Source organism: Chaetodon trifascialis, chromosome 3, assembly GCF_039877785.1.
Source record: "Chaetodon trifascialis isolate fChaTrf1 chromosome 3, fChaTrf1.hap1, whole genome shotgun sequence".
Taxonomy (NCBI): domain Eukaryota; kingdom Metazoa; phylum Chordata; class Actinopteri; order Chaetodontiformes; family Chaetodontidae; genus Chaetodon; species Chaetodon trifascialis.
The window spans coordinates 1,638,211-1,660,574 of NC_092058.1; the positions used below are offsets into that span (position 1 = coordinate 1,638,211).

At 46.9% G+C, this 22,364-nt stretch overlaps 1 protein-coding gene across 1 annotated transcript in view; it reads left to right on the forward strand.

Moving 5' to 3' along the window:
- The first annotated feature begins 790 nt into the window (after positions 1–790).
- Positions 791–22,364, forward strand: part of mmp24 (matrix metallopeptidase 24) — a 55,149-nt gene continuing 33,575 nt past the window's right edge. The window contains exon 1 of the mRNA XM_070959943.1: positions 791–1,353. Coding sequence (XP_070816044.1) covers positions 1,219–1,353 — 135 coding nt within the window. The 5' untranslated portion in view covers positions 791–1,218. The remainder of the gene's footprint in view (positions 1,354–22,364) is intronic.

Here is a 22,364-nt window from a genome sequence, read left to right on the forward strand (position 1 = left end):
ACACGGAGCGCGTACACATGCTCAGCACATATAAAGGTGTAAATGGGCTCCGTGTGAGTTACAAGTCAGTCAAACCTGTCGGTGGTGGTGTGCGAGTGAAACCGATACTTGATGTTAAGTAACGCACAGAGCAGCTGTTGTCGAGGACGTTTCATTCAGATTCGTCAGTCTGGTTGTAAACAAATCCACAAACAGTTCATCTCCTGAAAATAACAACGACCCTCTAAGAGCGGGGGGACCAGGACGCTACACGTTCCAGTAACATGGCCAAAATTCAGCGCTTTGCATTCATAAACAGCCTGTGTGCAGCTGACACCTGAGCAGGTAACCGACTGACCGATGTTGTCCTTCACGTTACCATCAAAATGAATTTGGTCTGATTTTACTCCTGCTGAGGGAAGTCACTCAAAGGGTTTGTGTCGAGGGTGAGAGGAGTCAGCCAGTCAGTCCTGCTCGCCTCAGGGTCCAGGTCCAGGTCCAGGTTGTGTCCAGGTCCTGGCAGCAGAAGGTGACGGAGGAGGTGAGGATGGATTCAGTGATGGTGGAGCTGAAGTGAACCATCGCTGAACTTCTTCAGCTGCTGCAGGAAGTCGTCTTCGTCCTCTGCTTGGCTCCCATTGGATGAATGCGTGCACTAAATCACATCTTATTGGTTTTAATCTACATTTGCTTGATGGGTATTCTTGTACTTATTGACAGCTTTTTGTCAGAAACTTGCTTTAGGGGAGAAATAAAACACTGAGCGGCGTCTCTCTGCCTCTGCAGCGCTCCTGGCGTTGGCAAAGCGCCACTGCAACAACATCCATCACACACCTCTCTCTCTCTCTCTCTCTCTCTCTCTCTCTCTCTCTCTCTCTCTCTCTCTCTCTCTCTCTCTCTCTCTCTGCATCCCTCTCTCCGTCCCTCCCCCTTCTCCTCCTCAATGATACCCGAGCGGACCGACCAACCTGCATCCGCGCTGTCTTGTCGCCAGGCTTCCCCAGCTGTTCCACCGCACCTAAATGAGGCTGCGCAATGGGCGCTCGTCAACTGTAGGAGACCAATAGCGCGTCTGCTCTGGCGAACCGGGAGAGAGTGAGGCGACGCGCACACGCAGAGACGGTCAGAGCAGACGGGATGAAGCAGGAGCACACGGACCGTTTCCTCCGGTAAACAAGCGGAGCAGGAGCCTGGAAATCACCGGCGGAAAGCGGAGGGGGGGATTTCGGGGACACAGCCATGGCGACGGGAGGAGGAGGAGTGAGGCGGAGGAGGAAAGCGGGGCTCCCGGGATTGTGCTGGAAAACCTGCTACTTTCCCATTTTGTTCTGGGTCGTTTCCGTGTGTGGAGAGGAGAAGACGCTGATTGTGGAGGTAGGCGAGTCCAGCGGTGAGCGGGCGCGCGCCGCCACACACACACACACACACACACACACACACACACACACACACACACACACACACACACGGTTACTGAGCAGAAAGTGGGAATGTCAGGTCTGTGTAGGCTGTGCGCTTTTCTCTCCATCCTTCTCTTCCCAGGATGTGCAGGATGATGTCCCCCCCCGCCCCCCCCCACTCCATCAGTTCAGTTTCGCTCCGTCTTCGCGCGCGCAGGTCGAGCGCTCCTCGGGATGCTTTCATGCGCGTTTCCATGTTTTCAGCCGCCGCTCCTCGCGCTCATCCTGCCTTCCCCCCGTCATGAAAGTGATACCCACCCGCCCCGTGAGGAGGGACGGGGAAATAAAAGATTCACGAGTTGGTGAACTGAATTAATTAAAGCAGCTCAACAAGAGAGGCGCGCTGGAGCTGCTGGTGAGAGTCCGCGCGGTGCTCTTTGTCTTCTGTTTTCAGGCGCTCGGACGAGGCGCGCGCTGAATTGACCAAACACAGACAAAGGTGGCTTAATTGCTCTCCAGGTCTGATTGTTTCCGTTTGCTTACAGGCTGCTGTCAGGCCGCAGAGCTCCGCTGTGGGGGCTCTTGAATCACAGATAATTTTCTCCTCCGCTGGTCGGCCTTTTGGCGGCGGAGGGAGTCCAAGATGGTGAGGTGCCGGAGACCGTGTCAGCCTGAACACATTCTGCACGGCTGATTTACAGGCTGCTAATCGTGCTTGTTCATGGGTGATCCGGGTTAATAATCCCACGTCTCTTGTGCGCATTTGGAAAGCCACAGTGGACGAGGAGGGTTGAGACGTATTAATGTGCACGTGCAGAAGACGCAGGAGTGAAATGAGCTCAGTAAATGACCATCAGCATGCAGAGAGCATTGAAGTGAACCTGAATGAGTGTGCTGCTTTCATGTGTGCTGAACAAAGCATCTCCAGACCCCCCCACCACCACCCACCCCCCGCTCCCGTCACCGAGTCCAAATATAGCCTCCCTCCATAATTTATGGAAATGGGAGCGAGAGGAGAGAAGAGGAGAGGAGAAGAGATGGGAAGAGGTGCAGACAGATGTTTTTTTAGGATTCTTCTGCACGTGATGGCCAGCCATCGTTCAGGCTGCTGTCACACAAAGAAAGTTCTTTGTTGATGTGAAACTGGGACTGTTTGATGGTGAAACGATGCTCCCAGTAATGTGTCCAGCCTCAGCAGGTGAAAGCAGAGCCTCTCCTGGCATGTTTGCTGAATATGCATGACACCTGGTTTGGAAATTTGGGTCAGGTGTTATGAAATCCGACGCTGGCAGAAGTCTTTCGCCTCTGCAGACGTGATCGGTGGCGTGTTTCTTCAGTGGTGTTTGTGCGTAGTGACACTTTCATTGAGACAAAGGAAGCGCCTGTGGCTGTGCTGAGCGTGCCTGCTAACAGCCGGGCTGCTGTACAAAGGATGAGATGTTTCCCTGAGAAATCATAATCCTCACAAAGCTATTGTTGGTACATGTCATGCTAATGTGGCCTCACACAAACGCACCATGCCGTCTCTGCCACATTCAAGGTTTTATTACAAAACACTGAGGAGGATCTCCTGTGAAAAATCCCTCAGTCAGCTCGCAGATCGTTCCTCAGGTGTGAAAATGTCTGAAGGCTATTTATCAGATTCATTATTGATTTTTTTAGTCTGACCAACAGTGAAAAACCCAAATATAGTCAGTCCACAGGCACATGAGACAAAGAAAAGATGAATTATTATGGTTTTAATTTCTGCTGGATCGCTGAGAGACAAGGTGCAGCAGAGACAGAGACAGCCGGAGTCCAATGAGTCCACATGAACAGATGTTCAAAAGTCCCGTCCGTCTCGTCTCACGTTTGTTTATGTGCTTTGTAGACGTGCAAACACCTCAGCCGGGGTCATTTTCAGTGGCTCACATCAGTTCACCTCAGGCCAGATTTCCTTACCTGGTGTTGTTGTGGAAGAGAACCAAGACCCAACACTTTCCTGTTATTTACCCATGAGCAGAACATTTGGTAGGACATGGACTCAGCTATCAGGTCGTCATGTCGGAGGATGTTGCATTAACTAATTCTTCCACAGTTGGAGCTTTATTGACAAAATGCCTTGTTTGCACAGCAGTGATCATTTTATAAAAAAACATCTCCTTCTGCACATAAACAGAAATATAGTAAACATGGCATCATAAATTCGGTGTTTTCACTCAGTGTTTAAGTCATGATCAGCTTGTGAATTGATTAGTGTGTGTTTACATATTTTTAGCTTTGCTCTGGATGCAAAGTGCAACAAATAAATGTTTTTACATTAAAATGGCATAGAGGTGGTTCATATCTGCGTCACCCGTCAAGTGTTTCCATCTGTTTAGAACAGACGGCATCACGTGGCGTTTTGAACAAAGCCTCTCCTGTGAAGTCACAGCCAGCCAATCACAAAGCTCTCAGGCTCAGGTTGGCACGGCGTCCAGGTTTCTTTGTGTGCACGGTGCAGCCACGTGGCCCCAACGAGACGCTTTGTGAGATGACGTGCGGTCTCGAAGTTCGCTGTCACAACAAAGACGTGAAGGTGTTGAGAAGGAGGGCGAGGGCTCCTGCTGTAGAAGCACCATTAATTACACTCATTATTAAACGCACGCTTGTTAATCGTAGGTGTTAATTGCAAGAGGTTTGGTTTCCAGGTTGTCTGCTGGCTGCTCGCCTTGTGTCGATAAGAGGCTCAGACGCACTGACTTCAGAGATGAAGGATGTTTTAAACATGACGGTGAAGTCGTGTTTGTGTTCTGGCTCTTCTGTCCGTCCGGCCGCCATGTGATGGCTGACATGCTGTACAGTACGTCTCTGCGTGTGTTTTCACTCCTCGCTGAAGCGATAATTTCATGTGAACATGCTGAGATCTCTTTGTGACGACTCGGCGGTGGAGATTTGGACTTTGTGACTTTGGAAGCGGAGGTCACGTCTGAGAAGACCTTGATGTTTCCTGGCGAGCTGAAGGAAACCCGTTGTGATCAAGTCTCAGCTGTCCTTTATGTATTTATTTGCTTCTCTGGGCATGTTGAAGCTGAAATAAGCTTTACGTTGGGGTGTAATGAGGTGTATAGCTCACAGTTGTTTTCTGTAGCTTGTGGGAGTGAACGTGGCGTTTGAGGTCTCTCTGATGTCTGCAGAGCTGCACATACTGTGATGACCGCTTCAAACAGCCTGTCAGGTTACATGTGTTAAAACATGCTGTGTAGCCCAGCGAAGGAAAAATTCAGCCCAACAGCTTCTTCAGCAACCTGCAGCTGTGGTCGGACCGTCGAGAGCATCAGAAGTGATGGGCTGCTGTTTTTCTGTGCTGCCTGGTATCACCAGCCTATTGCTAATGCTAAACATCAGCCATATCAGCAGCTCTGTTAGGTTGCGCTAACACACAGCAGTGCATTGAGCTAAATGCTAACATCAGCATGCTAACATGTGCACAGTGACAATGGTAACATGCCGATGTTTAGCAGGTATAATGTTTACCATGTTTACTGTCTTATTTAGGGTGTAAGCATGCAAACAGTTGCTAATTAGCAAAGGTTTGTGCTAATCCTCGTTGTAAACGTTAGGATATTTCAGCTAGCCGCTGTCAGAATAGAACCGGAGATGTGCTGAGATCTTGAAGAGTCACACTTTGTGGAAGCTGTTTAAAAAGACGTAGTAAGACGTTATGTGATAGCAGCTGCTGTAACGCGGCGCGACGTTTGCATTCATTCACTCAGCGACTGTTCAGGTGTGTGTTGGTGTGAAAAAACACAGATTGAACTTCAGCTCCTTCCATGACGTCAGGTGTTCAGCAGAGTGACGGACGGACACCTTTAGCTGCAGATGTGTTTGAGCTACATGTCATACAAGCTATTCTGTTTCAAACCTGCTGAAGCCTTGACAGCTAGCATGTTCAGGATGTGGGATTAGCTGCCCTGCAGACATTTTGAGCTTTAAAAATGCTGTTGTGCATGTAAAGGGGTAATTCTTCTGTCCGCAGGGTCCTTTGTTCTCCAGCTCTACATGGCACATGATGGGATCGTGAAAAAGATGTTCGGATGAGGGTCACCCACAGTCAAATAACATTATAACCAGTGTTTTAAAGCCATGTTCCAATAAAAAAGTGCAAAATTTCAGTCAAATCCGACACAATAGGAAGGTTAATGTGTGTGACCAGAAGACTGAACTGGGAGCTGACAGCAGATTCGCTCGTCATGTAAATACACCATCACTTCTTAGGGAGCAGGCTATTAGCATTTAGCCTCAGAGTTCTCTTTTTTTTCCTCTCTGAAGCTAATCCGAAGCACCTGCTGTCGTTCCTCATGTGGCATCTGCTAAAGTGTTAGCATGCAGCAGCAGGAGCAGGTTTCGTTTGGATTGTCTCGCCGACGCTGGATTGACATCAGTGTTTAGTTTGTTAGCGAGCTCCGTGCGGGAATTGTGTCAGTCAGCCATCAGCGCGGCGCTCAGTCATGCAACGCTACGCGTCTACCACCCACCTCACCTCCAGGTTGTTGCGGTGACACAGAAACGCTCGGGTTCGCTCTGTCAGCCTGTGATCACAGAGGGAGGAAGCAGCTCAGGAGCGAGGCTGGCGCTCTGAAAACACAGATGGTTGGTTAGCAGACGAGCGAAGGGAGAAGGAGGCGTTCGCTTCTTCGTCTGACTCACTGCTCCGTGCTCCTTTGTCTGTTGGCCTGTTTACACAATAGGTCAAATTTCTGTGGTCAAAACCTGCAAATGTTTGTGTGTTTTGGGCAGAATATTTCTGGCTCGCAGGTGTAGACAGTTGTTGTGTGGGCTGTAGCTGCTCTTAATGTTGTTTAATAGCCTCTTTGTGCAGATAGTTGAACGGTAGATTCACCTGATGGTACCTGCTGCTCTGATGCTGTTAGATGATGGATTGATTAAATGATGGCCGTGCTCATAGATCACAGAGGCTGAGTGGTGTTGATGGCGCTGGAGGGTTCGTTAAGAACTTTTCTTAATGAGAAGCATCTTAGATTTACAGATGATCTGATGCTGCTTTGTTCTGCTCTTCTTAAGCAGCACACAGATGGTCCACAATGCAATTAGGATTTTTTTGTTGTCAAGGTTTTGGCTGTTTGTGATTTTTATGGTTTTTCTTAATGAATCTGTGCACAGTGGGTTAATTTAAGCACTGATAACTGCTGGATGTGAGGGCGATGAGAGCACAGAGATGAACCACAGATGACATTTGTCGGCTCTGACACCAAAAACAAAGAGCTGAAAGAGGCAGAAACTCAGAGGCGGAGAGTGAGCACCTCTCACATGATGCATAGTGATAGGATTCATCTTTTAAAGTGAGATGAGAGGAAAGAGCACGTTCTTCATGTGTTTGTAAGGATGGAAAGCCACAATGCTAAATTTTCTGCTAGCCTAGCAGGTTTATGGTGGATAACGTTAGCAAACATCGCTCAGCATCGACGCTGCTCACTGATTCCCTTTGACATCTTCAGAGGATCACAGTCCGCCAGTTGTTGTTGTAAAGTCGATTGCACCCTCGTCTTGGGACCACTGAACGTTTGTTTGCCGCCTCAAATGTTTCCCTGAATCCGATTTTTTTAACTTTGCCTTTTCTTTATAAAGTGAAGTCACATTTCTGAATGTTTACGACGGTCCGCCTGTCACACGTTAGCCGTGCATGCTAATCAAACGATGTGCTTTTACGTTGATGCATCATGCAGACAGATATGAAGTCTGTGTTTGCACTAATAAAAGGTTAACACATGGAGGAAATGATGAGATGAACTCCAATTCAAATGGTTTCGTTTCACACCCTGAAACAAAGACTCTCCACTTGGACTGTGTAGCATTAACCCACAGCTGTCAGCTGAAGCTGCGACGGCTGCTGCTCATCAGCAGTTACACGCTGGAGTCTCACTTTAATGCGGCTTTAAAGACGTGAAAAAAGAGAATTTGCTTGGCAGAAAATCACTTTTTGATGTCGGTGTGGCTTTAAAGGAGCGTCGTGGAGGCGCTGAGGCACACTCCCAAGTATTATGTCTGTATTTGATATAATAGAAAAGTGAGACGCAGGAGAGACGGCTGGATTCGGGGGGATTTGACAGTAAGCCAGTGTTTTTTCTTCCAGCTCACTTTCCCTGAGTTTTACACTGTGCTGCTGAGACGAGGCCTCCTCCAAACGGCTGCATGTAGCTGCCAGCCTGTCGAAGGTGATGATGATGATGATGGTGACTGTGGCGATGAGGATGATGAGCGTGATGCAAAGGCGGGAACGATGACACACTTGGCAGCGACAGTAAACAGCGGTGATGAATATGAAGGATGGTGATGATGATGGCGGTTGACAGGACGTCCAGGTTCCAGATTACCGTGACGATGATGGACAAGTTGATGGTTTTACGAGATGAAAGTGTGTTTCCAAACCTCTCCGGGCCTCTTTCGGTCTTTCTTTCCCATGAGGAGAGGAGCTGAGGGAGGAGGGCTGGTCCCCGGGGTGTTGTAAACACCACATTACACCCGAGAAATGGGCTAAATGAGCCTGCAGTGCTGCGCTTATCCGAGCCGTGTGTGTACGTACACTTCGTAGGCGGGTGCGAATTCACGGCTGTTACGAGTTTTAAGCTTTGTCCTGGTTTGCCATCCTCGGAGCGAAGCGTGCGCACGCCGCCCGGACTTCATGTTCACGTCTATTTCTGCCGCCGCCTCCTGCTGCGCGTTCAGAACATTTTGGCTTTTTGATGGGCAGCATCATTGTTTCACGGTCCGTCCTCCCTCTCTCTCGTTATTCATCTGTCTCCTTCTCTCTCCGGTTTTTTCACCTCCCTCCTCTCCGGCTATTGTCTTTCTCGCCCACCCACACACACTTTACTGCACACTCAGTGCAAGCTGCAGCTGTAAATAAGAGGAGTTGTCATTGTGCATTTGATGAGGGCATTGTACTGTTTGTACGCAGCGAGCCAGGGACAAACTACATGTGAAGAGCAGTTTGAAGTAGTTAGAAGGAATGTGGTGGATGGCTGGCTCAGCGCCGCCTGCCCGCCTGCCTTTGTTAACGTACCTTTTTCCCAAACTACTATGATGGAAAGTCATTAAACGCATCGTTTCTTCCAGCTACTGCGTCTAAGCACAGGAGAAGTCTGATGAAGCTGTGAACTGTACAGCTGACAAATCAGCATTTCTTGTTGTCAGCCATCATCATCATCATCATCATCATCATCATCATCATCATCATCATCAGTGCCACTTTCTCAGAAGACATCTCATGAGGCTCTGTGGGGGGGGTTAAGTTGCAACTGATGCCTTTATTAATAGATAATAAATCATTTATTAAATTAATATACAAGCCATTAATAAGAGAAACTTTGGGGGAAAAATATCTCTTGCTGATGAATAATTGATAATCGGGTCATTAATAAATGATGGCGTGTGTCTCACATGATAAAAAGTCCTCCTAACGCAGTAAATGTTAATGAGTCATTAATAAAGAGGTAATGAACATAAAAGAGTTTCAGAAAGTTGCATCAGTTCAGGAGGACTGACAGCATCGATTATAGCTACAAATACATGAATTAAGACTTCACGACGTTATAACGTGTTAAAACCATGTGTGAGCTCTTTGTTGATTTATGTGACAGGCTGTCAGTTCAGAGGTCAAAAGGTCTGAAGAGCTCAAACACTAAACGTCAGGATGATTTCCAGCCAACCTGAAAGCTGCTCTCAGTGCTGCTGCATAAAGCGTCTGTATTGGACTTCTTAATAAATCCTCTGAGTCCTTAACAAAGGGTGAGTTTTTAGGAAGCATCTTTCCCTCCTGCATGCTTTTATTCTCTTAACCGGAGCAGCTCGGCTCAAGCGGTGAAGATGAAATGAATTGGGAAGCTTTGAAAGGCTCCAGTCGGCCGCTTGTCTTATTTTACGGAGCAGAAAGAAACCAGAATGTGAGCAGTGAAGCGCAGACGAATGAACCTGATCAGCTGAAGCTGTTCACACAGCCTCTATGAGGCTGACGTGCTGAGAGCAGAGCAGAGCAGAGCAGAGCAGAGCAGAGCGAGAACTGCTGACTTTCAGTCTGCTGTATTTATCCTCTCTGCTTTGTTATTACAGCCCGTTTTTACCATAATGACTGTAGTTTTAAGATCAGCCTTATCTGCATGAAGCCCTGTGAAAAAGTGGAAAGGGTGAGAAGGAAAGCGGGCGAGTTGTGTAATACTGCAGCAGGAGACAGACAGGACGCCCGGCGGTGAAGGTAGAGAGACTCGAGATGAAGACGAGACGAAGCCAAAGAGAGAGATGAAGCTGAACTCTGTGGGCGGCAGGACGGAGATGTGTGTCCACCGTCAGCAGGTTTCCATGACCAGAGACAGACCAACGCTGTCCTCCATCCCTGCGACGGTGTGTCTGTCCTCTCGTCTCTGGTGTGAGTCATACCCCCCTGCACACCCGGCCTAACAGGATTAAACCAAGTCGCATGCAGTTACGTCCTCGTATACGTTTTCTGTGTCGCTTTCTTGTCTTATTTTCTGTCGTGAGGCTTCAACATGAGACTCAGCAGATTAATCATGTTTCCCATTTAACTCTAAACCTGGTTTGGTTTTGTTTCCTTTATCATAAACAAACAGGATTGTGTATTTTTAGCTGCAGTCGCAGCTCGTTGAAGTTTTTCTGCACGTCAGTGTGAGACACAGCGAGGAAACCCTGTCTGAAACGTGGCTTCACTTCGTGTTTAACGTGGTTTATGAAGCTGAAGTTCATGGAAGCAGAAATCCAGGATGAGTCAGTTCAGTCGGTGTCGTCACAGCTTTCCACAACTTCTTCAGAAACCTCTCACTGTCGTTTAGAGCTGCAGCTTTCTTTTCTTTCCGTTTGTCTCTTTGTGCTTTCTTTACGTTCGTGTCAGAATCAGAAACAAACTGCGACTTTCTTGCAAACAGGAGTCATGCAGCGCCAAAGCGCTCTCTGTCATGTCATCTCAAGAGAGGCTGATGTGCAGGATGGAGCATGTAATGGTTAATGGACCCTGCTGATCAGTTTTTAGTATGAGCCGGGATCGGATGCACGGCGGCGTGCCGTCGTGCAGCTCGTCTCGCAGTGGGCTGCAGCTCTCGATGAGAGTCCAGCAGTGCAGCGTCTCCTGACATGAGACGCTGAGCAGGACGGAAATGCAAGTGCACTTCCAATTAAAAATGAATATCAGGCAGGACTCTGCCTGTTAGGAGAAAAAGCATCTTGCTCCTCAATAAGCTGTCTGGGTGCAGAGCAGAAGGCCGCGGAGCGTGGATTATGTTTGATTACTGTGGTGGCACAGGAAGAGGAAATAATTTCACACCGAGATGTGAATTTAATTATGCTGTGTGCCTGCAGCCAGCACAGATCGTCCCAGGCTGCACCGTGATGCTCATCACTGCGTTGTTTTGCTTTTCTTTTTTTAAACCTCATAGATGATGAGGGTTTTTTGTAAATGAACTCAAAAGTGACGAATTAAAACATGAAACGTACAAAAGGGCAAACGTGCTCGCTCAGCGGTTAGCATGACGCTTCCCATCAGAAACTTGCCGTGTTATGAACTGACTGTCGACATTACGAGAAAAAATGCTTTATTAAGTTACTGCTAATGCAAACTGATTGTTTCCTGCTGCTGCAGCTTCACATTAAAAGCACTTAACTGTCAAAACAACAGTTGACTTTTATTGTGTAGTGACAGGAAATGCACTGTGTTTGTCAGTGAGCGCTATCGTTCATCACTAATGCATCTACAAAACAAGACAGTGGTCATCTTCAGCACTTTGTGACAGCCAGTCACTTTGAACGATGACAGGAAATAAAAGCTGAAGATGGAGCAGCTGCAGAGGGCTGATGAAGAGCTGATGAAGAGCTGCTGAAGAGCTGATGAAGCGCTGCTGAAGAGCTGATGAAGAGCTGATGAAGAGCTGAAAACCAGCCTCAGATTGTCAGAGATACTCCTCTCAGTTTCAGTGCGCTCTGCCGTCTGCAGACTCCTGCTGCGTGCAGTCACATCACAGTTGGTCACAGAATGATGGAAAAGGGAGAATTATTGCCTGACTTCTTTATTTATCCTTCATCTTTGATAGTTTGTTCTGCTGTTTTGGTTTCCTCTGGAGTCAAAGACGTGCAGGTCACTGACGTGGAAAGCTCCTGCAGGCGTGAGGGTGAACCTGTCTGTGAGGTTGCCTCACCTCTTGGCCGACGCATGCCGGCCTTATGTCTTTATTACGCTGTCGTGGAAACAAGCCGTAAACACAGCTCTGATAATTCCCTGCATGAAGCTGAGATAGTGAACTTGTTTTCAGACACTTGTGTACTTACAGCCTGCAGATTCAGACCAACATAATTACTCATTTGGAGTCGTGTTTGTTCCGATCCAGTGGCTCGAAGCCCAGTTTTCACTCTGCTCTGTTTTGATCTCCACAACTCCTGAAAAACTTGCAGCTGCTTAAATATTCCACTTTCTCCAGCAGCTCGTCTCAGGCTGCGTCTGTCTGCCGTTCGGTGCTGAGCAGGCAGTGAACAGGCTTTATCAGAGCCGCAGCAGCTGCTGGAAACGACGCTGCAACCGTCGAGCCGCAGGTCGGAAAAACAAAACCATTTCAAAGATGGTGAAAAGCCGAGTGGAGCCGCAGAGCGAGGTGATGAATCTCTGTGGTTCGTCTCTGTGAGCGACGCCTTTCACATCACTGCAAACATAAAAGTATTGATTATAGCAGCTTCAGATGTTTGAGTTGTAGAAGGTGAGCTCAGCTGCAGTCAGCCTGAAATCTCTCAGCTCCTCTTTCATTAACAGCGAGTCCTGAGCCAACTCTGAAGAGCGGTAAGAGAGATTTGACAGCAGTCACTGACAGAATAGAGCCTCTTCCCACGTCCTTCCATCCGTCTTCCAGGCCTCCTCTGCTCCCTCCATCCATCACATCTCCATCGATCTGTTGATAAATCTGCTCATCCATCTGTCCGTCGCTCCACGCCGAGCCGCTGCAATCGAGCCTTCGTTGCATCCTGAGAAGTTTCCCTTTGAAGCGATGCTGCGACGATCCGGCGGCGTCTCCGGTGCCGCGCCGTCGCTCTGATGTCTCTGCTCGTTCTGCAGAGGTCAGCTGTCAATCCAGCAGTGGTGCTGTGATGTCGGGGGATTTCTGCCCATTAGCTCTGCAGTGACGTGTGTTAATTACAGCTTGTTTGCAGTCAGGTGACGTTAAATTCAGACGGAGGGCAGGAATGAAAACCGCAAAGGACGAGATGAAGGGAAGTTCTTACTGAGCTGGTTTAGATGAAATGATGAGAGAAAGGTACAAACAGGACATCAGATCACATGTTGGATGTGACTCTTATGTGATGAAGAGGAGCGATTCTTCAGCTGAACTGAAAGATTTGCTGATGTTGAGTCGGCAGATAAAACAAATAGCTGCTCACTCAGACGTTCTGCTCCAGAAAACAAATGAAAGCAGACAAAAGTACTTTGTTATTTCACAGCTAACGTTCAGCCCCGCGGCGCCGAATGTTGTTGTTCACGTTACGGTTGTTTGCTCGGTTAATGGCTCGCAAACATCCGCTGAAACGCCGCTGAAGATGTGGATCGTCTCAAAACAAGTCAGAGTACTTTTACGTTCAGATTAAATTTCTAGTTAAATTTACACCAGCTCCACCGTCAGCCAGATCTCCCGACCGCAGACGAAGGTTCACCAGACATTTTTTTGCAGCGTTTTTCGGTCAGTTTCTTACATCGATCAACACCTTTTGGTTCTCAGTAAAAGCTCCTCGTGGTTTCTCGGTTTGATCGATCTGAGCAACCGTAAACAACACAAAACATCTGCATTTTGAGTGTGTGTTATTGTGCTTCCTGTGCAGAAAACCACTTCCTGCCCTCCATCTGCAGCTCGAGTGACGGAGAGAGATGAAAGTATGAACGAACAAAACCAAAAAGAAGAGTTAGAAGTCAGTTGCTTAAGAATAAAACACCTTGTCAGGATGTGTGCGAGTCAAAGGTCAGTTCAACACTTTCCACACATTTTAGTCAACGAGCAAGAGGAGGACGAAATGTGTGAAGAATCAATAAGCCAACGAATAAATATTTGACTTTAAGAATTTTACTGGAATGAACGGTCTCCTTGAAAAAACACTTTTCTGGCTGAAAAGCACAAAGTGAAGAGAAAGTAGTTTGGGCGAGCTGCTGCAGAGACGAGCTGCCGCTGCACATAATGACTCGGCCAGTGCTGACACGCGGCATAAAGACCGCTCAGCATCTGTCGACAAACGCTGTGCGCATTGATCGTAATTCCCCGAGTGAAGGCTGCCGTGTGGAGGAGGAGTTTTATTTGAACTGAATCAAATGACTCGACACGTTGTGAGCGCTGCAGACTGTCATGTGAACCTGAGGGGGTTTGAATTATTGAACTGAAGGTAAAGCTTTCCCGTTGTTGGACCACTGTCTTCCCTTGTTTCCGGTGCTTTCCTGTACAGCTGCAGTGAAACTGGTGTTTGAGTTTTCACACAGATTTCAGTGTTTGGGGGTAAAAAACATCCTGAATTTGTTGTTTTTTTGCGTAAACACATCACATAAACATTTTTATGAATTTGAGTTTCCCTTCATGTTTGGTTGCTGTGACAAAAAGACGTTCTGATGCTCTTCCTTCAGTCCTCTGTCCCAAGAGTTACACCCTGATTGGACGATTCAGCCCCTCGTGATTTACATCCAATGGCAGCGCTCAGTGTCAGAGCAGGAAGTAGAGTCTCCTGTGAGTACATGGCAGAAGGTAAAACCAGATTTACGCTTGGCGCAGGGGCTTAACAGGCGTCCCATCATAAATACGTACAGCGTCGCTTTGATTTATAGCTTCATGTTGGATCTCATTGGTTGATTTGACCCCCATGTCACCTGATGCAGATCGCTGTGTGATCAGGCTGCGTCACGCCTTGATGATGTTGTCCAGTAACCGTCTTCACGTCCTCTCATGTCTTTGTGACACAGCAGCAGACTTGTCTCTGGCTTTGCTGGATGTATGTCTTCACTCTCAGCTGCCGTCAGACTGATGTGAGGTAAAACAGGCCAACGCTGGCTCTCACAGGACGTGGACAGCTGTCTCTGTCCACCTTCCTCCACATGTGGACTTTCTTGCTTTTTATACTACATCAGCTGACCTCCTCCTCTGCTCCCATCATGATGATCTGGCCAGCACAGCTGGGGGGGTGGGGGTGGGACTATAAATCAAGCTTTAGGGTGTGAAGGTCGGGGTGGAGGTCTGTAGAGCGTCACAGTTCACCTCCCGTCACTGACCTGCAATAAATATTTGCCTTTTTATGAACCATAACTGTGATTTACTCCGAACCACAGGAGGCGTGAGGCACGTCCACACACTGCAGAGGGCGAGCGTTTTAAAGATGTTGGTACTGGAATTAAACCAGTATCGACCGTCTGGTCTGTCGGTCGGTTTGGTGCTTTTTACTCATGAACGATGAACGAAAATGTCAATGAGAGTCAATTTTCTTTCTTACGTCTGTTGGTTTATCAGTTTAAAGACAGTATCAGCTGATCAAACTGTCAGGCTTACATCATCTATATCCTGGCACTCATTGATCGCTGTGTCTTCCAGCATGTGTGTGTGTGTGTGTGTGTGTGTGTGTACATACGTACGTGTGTGTGAGAGAGACAGAATGATGTGTGGAGTGTTATTTGACACTACAGACATGAGGTCATAGCTATGAGCCCATCGGTCCCACCTGAGCATTCTTCAAAAGGGTTTCGCGTTACATAAATGTGTGTGCGTGTGTGTGTGTGTGTGCGTGTGTGTGCGTGTGTGTTGATGTCCTTTAGAATTTGAGAGGATCCATCCATCCGGCTGCAGGCTGAGACATTTGTCTCCAGCTCGTCCTGGAGGATCCCAAACCTCCCTGAACCAGAGGACATCAGTCGTCTGTCCAGCGTGTCCCGTGTTGTGTAGTGCAGTGTGTAGTTCACACTGCCTGGTCCAAATGACACGTGTGTCTGTTCACGTCTTTGCTTTGACTTTGTTTTTGCCCCACGTGAAAAATTAGCATCATGTTATCATTCAACGTGGCGTAAGTGTGCGTCCAGACAGAGGAGAGTCCTTTCAGCTTCAACCCAACGCTCGTGACCGAAGACGAGGGTTGGGACGAAGATGGACTGGTTAAATCAGAAGCTTTGTTTTCCTGTTCAGCTCCGTCTTCGACTGCATGACTGCTGCTGCGTCCATCATCCTCGACAGATCAGATCATCTGTGTCCAGCATCGTGGTGCTGCTCCACCCGACCGAGGCTCCAGCTGCTGCTTGATTAGTCGATCAGTCACATCGTCTGTAACGTCTGAAAATATGGAAAATGTCCGTCAGGAGGTGACGTCTTCAAACGTTTTCCAATCAACCGTCACAACAAAGATATTGAATTTACGCTCATTTCAAACAGAGAAAGAGTTCCTTCATGTCTTCTTCAGCTCAATAAACTCTTTAAAAAGCTTCTTGGATCAGCTGAAAAAGCTTCGTCACAAAGCTGAAGAGATACGAGGTTCTGACAGGACGCCGCGCTGCAAACGTGATGCTCTTCTAGAATCTGAAGCAGTGATGAAGATTAAAGCAGCAACAGGAGATGAAGGAGTTCAATGAGCTGAAACATCTGCAGCAGGAACATGGATGAACACATGAACGCAGCGGGAACATGAATGAACACATGAACGCAGCGGGAACATGAATGAACACATGAACGCAGCGGGAACATGAATGAACACATGAACGCAGCGGGAACATGAATGAACACATGAACGCAGCAGGAACATGAATGAACACATGAATGCAGCGGGAACACGAATGAACACATGAATGAACAAATGAACGCAGCGGGAACATGAATGAACACATGAACGCAGCGGGAACATGAATGAACACATGGATGAACACGTGAACGCAGCGGGAACATGAATGAACACATGAATGCACAGGAACGCGGCAGGAACATGAATGAACACATGGATGAACACATGAACGCAGCAGGAACATGAATGAACACATGGATGAACACATGAACGCAGCAGGAACATGAATGAACACATGGATGAACACATGAACGCAGCAGGAACATGAATGAACACATGAATGCAGCGGGAACATGAATGAACACATGAACGCAGCGGGAACATGAATGAACACATGAATGCACAGGAACATGAATGAACACATGAACGCAGCGGGAACATGAATGAACACATGAACGCAGCAGGAACATGAATGAACACATGAATGCAGCGGGAACATGAATGAACACATGAACGCAGCAGTAACATGAATGAACACATGAATGCACAGGAACATGAATGAACACATGAACGCACAGGAACATGAATGAACACATGAACGCAGCGGGAACATGAATGAACACATGAATGCACAGGAACGCGGCAGGAACATGAATGAACACATGGATGAACACATGAACGCAGCAGGAACATGAATGAACACATGGATGAACACATGAACGCAGCAGGAACATGAATGAACACATGGATAAACACATGAACGCAGCAGGAACATGAATGAACACATGAATGCAGCGGGAACATGAATGAACACATGAACACAACAGGAACATGAATGAACACATGAATGCACAGGAACATGAATGAACACATGAACGCAGCGGGAACATGAATGAACACATGAATGCAGCAGGAACATGAATGAACACATGAATGCAGCGGGAACATGAATGAACACATGAACGCAGCAGGAACATGAATGAACACATGAATGCACAGGAACATGAATGAACACATGAATGCACAGGAACATGAATGAACACATGAATGCACAGGAACATGAATGAACACATGAACGCACAGGAACATGAATGAACACATGAACGCAGCAGGAGCATGAATCCATATGAAACACACTGACAGGAACACTTTACTCAAACAGGAGCTCACTGATCATTTCAGGACGTTTTGCTGATAATTCTGTCTGTGGGGTTTTGAATGCAGGACTTTTACTGAAGTGAAGGATGTGAACACTCACCCACAGGCTGTCTGAAACTCTTAAACCCGCGGGACAAACTCCTGAACTGCTTTGTCATCAAGTTAAAAACAGGCCTGTTATTTTGGGTTTCTGAAAAGTTTGACATTTTCGAGACAGACGCGGCAACAATATGCCATTTGGCAGATGCTTTTATCCAAAGTGCCTCACAGCAACATGGCTGCATACATTTGAAGCTTGGATCGGCCCAGTGGGAGCTGAACCCTTCACCTTTCGGTGCGTTAGCGCTCTGTTACCACAGTTCACGGTCAGCATTCCTGCAGCCTCTGCTCACATTCGGCTTTTAGTCTCAAATCAGCAGTCTTCAGCTCAGCTGTCGGGGAAAAAATGGAAAAGTTGATGAGGATAATTACAGCTGCAGCTAAAGTCTAACGAGGCCGTGTTTTAAGTGGAAAATGAACGGCCGTTTTTAAAACGCTTCAGATGTTCTTGCTGTTTTTGTGTCCATCAGATCAAATGAAAATGTCTGCAGAGCTTCACAGAAGCAACGCGCCGCCCCGAGCGAGATGCCAGGAAGCCAGAAATCAAACCACCAGGCGGGCTTTTACAGTCTGTTCAGATGCCCCCCCCGAGCCGCAACACTCGCATTCAAGTGACAGCTGAGAAACAATGAGAGGAGGCAGCGTGTGAGCGCGAGGAAGAGCGTGAGGAAGAGCGCGAGGAAGCTTTTCTGAACATCTGTGACAAATGCTTCCCAGGCGCTGAGGGCCTGCTTGTTGTGTCGCTGAAGATGAAGAATGTGGTGTGTGAAGGCTGAGCTCTTCGGTTCAGGTCGAAGGTCGTGGGTTCAGGTGCATGTTGACGGAGCTTTGAGCTTCCGGTCACCGCAGACTTTGCTCTTCATCCTGGGAGGAAAACAGGTCAAAAACGCTGTGAGGATGTGTTCAGCTGCCTTTGACAGTAAGGTAGAGCTGTGTGAAGCCTGACAGACGAAGGCCAGGGAAAGGAAACCCACAGATCACCTGCTGCACTGCTTCATCTGCTCGTTAAGCCAATAGAAAACCTCCTGCTTCTGCTCCAGATGTAAGAAAACCTCATTCAGACACCCACGGACATTTCTAATAATACAAATGACTGAAAAGATTTTTTTATCTTTTGACTTCTGAGCACAAAGAAATAACTGCATACGCACTCAGGCTGGAAAACCCAGCAGACACTTTGGTTTCTTCTGTGGAATCTTTTTCTTATTGCCATTTAAATTTTTATTGAATTTTTAAGCAACATGTAAATCAGTACAGGGTTAATGATACAGATGTTTGTTTTTGGTGTAGACGTCATAAAGAATATAAAGCATCAGAGGTCCAGTCCATCAGAGAAAAGAAGAGTGTGCTGCATTTCGCCTCTGCTTCCACAGTTTTATCATCTTCTGTGGAATCTTGTTATTGAGTGAGATTGAGTCACTTCCCTTTTCTGTGGGATCAGATCGGACTTTTATCCTGAGGCGAGAACTGAGGTTCAGACTTTATACGACACTATTTCTACTTTCCACTTCATGTTACTTTGTACTTTCATTACAATTCAAATTCTTTCTTACTCTTTTAGTGTCAGATTTGTATATAAAATATTTAGATAAATACGACTCACTGTTATAAACTACCCAACAGTACATGCAGTATAATATACTCTATAACACAGTATATTATACTCTATAACACAGTATATTATACTGTGTTATAGAGTATACTGTATAACTGTATAACTGTAAAACACTCCTCACCAACACCTCCTCATCCCTAAATGACTGACGGGGTACCGGATCTTCATCGTCACGTCTCGCCCTCCTCCCTCCACATGTGGACTTTCTTGCTCTTTATTCTACATCACTGGACTTCATCCTGTGATAATTACTGCGACCACTAGAGGTCGCTGCTCCCTACACCTGACAAGTGACTAAAAACCCAGTGAGATCATTTATTATAGAAACAACTCGTTTTTGTGCTTTATGGGTACTTTTACTCTTCAAAGATGAGCTAATTAAAGTAGTCGATCGACAGAAATAACATCAAATTTGATCATTGATTAATCATCTCAAACATTTTTCAAGCAAACATGATTAAAATAAATAAGCAAACTTTCCATTTGCAGCTCTGGAAATGTTCAACTGGCATCTTTCACTGTTATTTGACATCTTATAGGACAAAAAGTGAACTGATTTATCAAGAAAATAACCAACAAATATCAGTATTATGGAAATGAGTAAGATGAACATCCATTTCTGGTTTGTGCTGTGCTCAGTTTTTACTGTTCTCTGCTTCTGGGTCAGTTTTTTCTGTATCTTCTCAATAGAAACCAGCAGCTTGAGGTGTTTTCACAAAGTGATGTGAGGAAACATTCAGAGATAAACAGCCCAGTTATCAGGCCGAGCGCAGCGTTTGGACGGGGACGCGCCCGGCGGGACGCGCCCGGCGGGCTGCACCCGCTGCACTCACGCTGAGAGACGGTAAATAGTTTAGCAGGAGGAGATGAGGTCTATTTTTATCAGAGCAGACAGACGGAGGAGACGCAGCGGCAGGCGGACACACGGGTTGAAGCATCAGAGAGACAGACGGGCAGAGACGGCAAGGCAGGTGGACAGACGGACAGGTGGACGCAGATGCAAACGGACAGACTGCAGACAGAAAAATGGCTGCAGCTACAAAACTTTTCCACTGAGCGAGAAGAATTTCAGCCCTCGCTGCACATTTTGCCTCTTAAAGGACGAATGTTGTTTAAAACATTAGAATATTTCAAAATCAGCGGGACAGATTTGGACAGATTTGGACAGATGTGGACAGATGTGCGTTTCTGCAAAATACAGATTCGTTCAAACTGTCCAGGTTCATTTTGTGACAGCGCTGTGGTTAAACTCCTTGGCTTAAAATATCTGTTTTATTCAGCACAAACAGCCCACAGCACCACCTCCTCCTCCTCCTCCTCCTCCTCCTCCTCCTCCTCCTCCTCCTCCTCCTGCTGAGCTCATGCACTGAACTACGTCACTCTTAATTCCTGCTTTGGAAACGTTGGAAACTGATATGTATGACACCAACTTGTAGAGCTGAATCGATCAATTGACAAATAAACTCTTTAATTCTAACTTTTTTTAATAATCAGTTATTTGTTTCAGCAGCTGTGGTCTTTTGTGAGGATTTGCTGTTGTTCTTTGTCTTGTGTGACGTAAACGGTTTCGGACTAAACAAACAGTGGAAGTGAGCAGTTTATCACCTTTGACCTTTAGCTGCAGCTCTAAAAGCTTGGATGTGTAAATGCTGAGTCAGCTGTCCTCTTCCGTCCAGGCTGAACGTCTTCAGCTGTTTCCTTCATGCAGGGCAGATCTCTGAAAGGTTAGCGGGACGATCCCAGCGGCTTCCACGATGTTTGCTGATGAATCCATCTTTGAAGCGTCCTTCTGTGGCTGGAGCTGCTCTGTGCTCTCCAGCTCTGCCTGCCTCTGATCCATGCTGGACGATTTCTGGAGCTCCTCCAGCGGTTTGGAAGAAGTGGCCTGAAAAAGGCGCCTTGTTTCATGTGTCGGACAAAAAGATGAAGACCGCTTTGGTTTGAGACACTGAAGCAGACGAAACCTTCAGTGTTTCTGAAGGTTTCATGTTGTTTCCAGGAGCAACAGGTAGAGAGCGGAGCTGGAGGAGGCGCGTTTGTTTGCTCCTGATGTTTGCTGTAATTTATGTAACTGAAAGGATGAGCAGTCGACCAGAGAGAGAGAGAGCGAGAGAGAGCGAGTGGGCGGGCGAGAGACTGAAGAAATGGAGTTTTACTGCAGTAACATCAGACCTCAGATCAGCTGCTGGACCCTCAGTGATGACGACGACGACGACGACGACGACGACGACGACGACGACGACGACGATGACGATGACGATGATGATGATGATGATGATGATGATGCACTGTCACGCATTTAAACACATCAGCTTGGGGGAATGTAACCAAGTACTGCACTGAAGTACAGTTTTGAGGTACTTGTACTTTGAGTGCTTCTATTTTATGCTACTTTCTGCCTTTTTCTGACATTTATTTAATAACTGAGTAACAAGTTGCTGCAGATTTAGATTAATAATTCCAAAATAAATCAACTAATAAATTACCCAGCAGAATGTAAAGTTTACCTGCTGCATCAAAGTGATGAACACATTAATACGACACTTATAATCAGGTGATATAATTAATCATAATATTATAGTACTTTAAGTATATTTTGAATGCAGTCCTTTCACTTGCACTGCAGTACTGCTGCTTTTACTTCAGTAGGACCGGAGTACTTCCTCCTCCAGCACCACGTTCATCCACTCACATGTATTCAGAGCTGCGTGGTGCGTTCACTGTCCTCTAACAGCCTATAAGACCGAGCAGACACACCGAGGGTGTCCTCATGAAGACCGTGTCCTCTGAAACCTTTGACAGAATCACAAAACCGCCTCCATGTCTGGAGTCTTTGTGGGGGGGTGAAGTGCTGCAGCAGCTCCACCCCCCCGCTGGCTGATGTGTATTAATGTGGTGTTTTTCACCCCACCTCTCCGGCTCCCTGTCACCTCTGATATCTATTGTTTTAATTATTCGGAGCAGCTCAAGCTTCCTGGCCAGTTTCCTGCCTTTTGTCTTGTGGTAATTTGTCCATATCGATCTGTGGGAGGAACCAATCGCAGCGCGGCGGCGTCCTGAGTGACGGCCGTGCAGATAATACTCAACTCTGCTGCTTTCACGCCGTCACAGAGCTTCTGTTGACCGACTCGGCTCAGTATGATTTACAACAACTAACTGCTAAAGGTGTTTCTATAAAGCTGTTCTTCAGGTGGCTGAATGGATTAAACTGGTTTTACTGGAAAAGCACATGGAGGAAATATCTTGCATACTGTAAGAATCAAAGCTGCAGCAGCCTGCGTCCTGGTCATCAGTTTATCTCTGAACGTGCTGAAATTAAGGTTTTCTTGAAGGTTTTTATGGATTTTTAACACCAAACG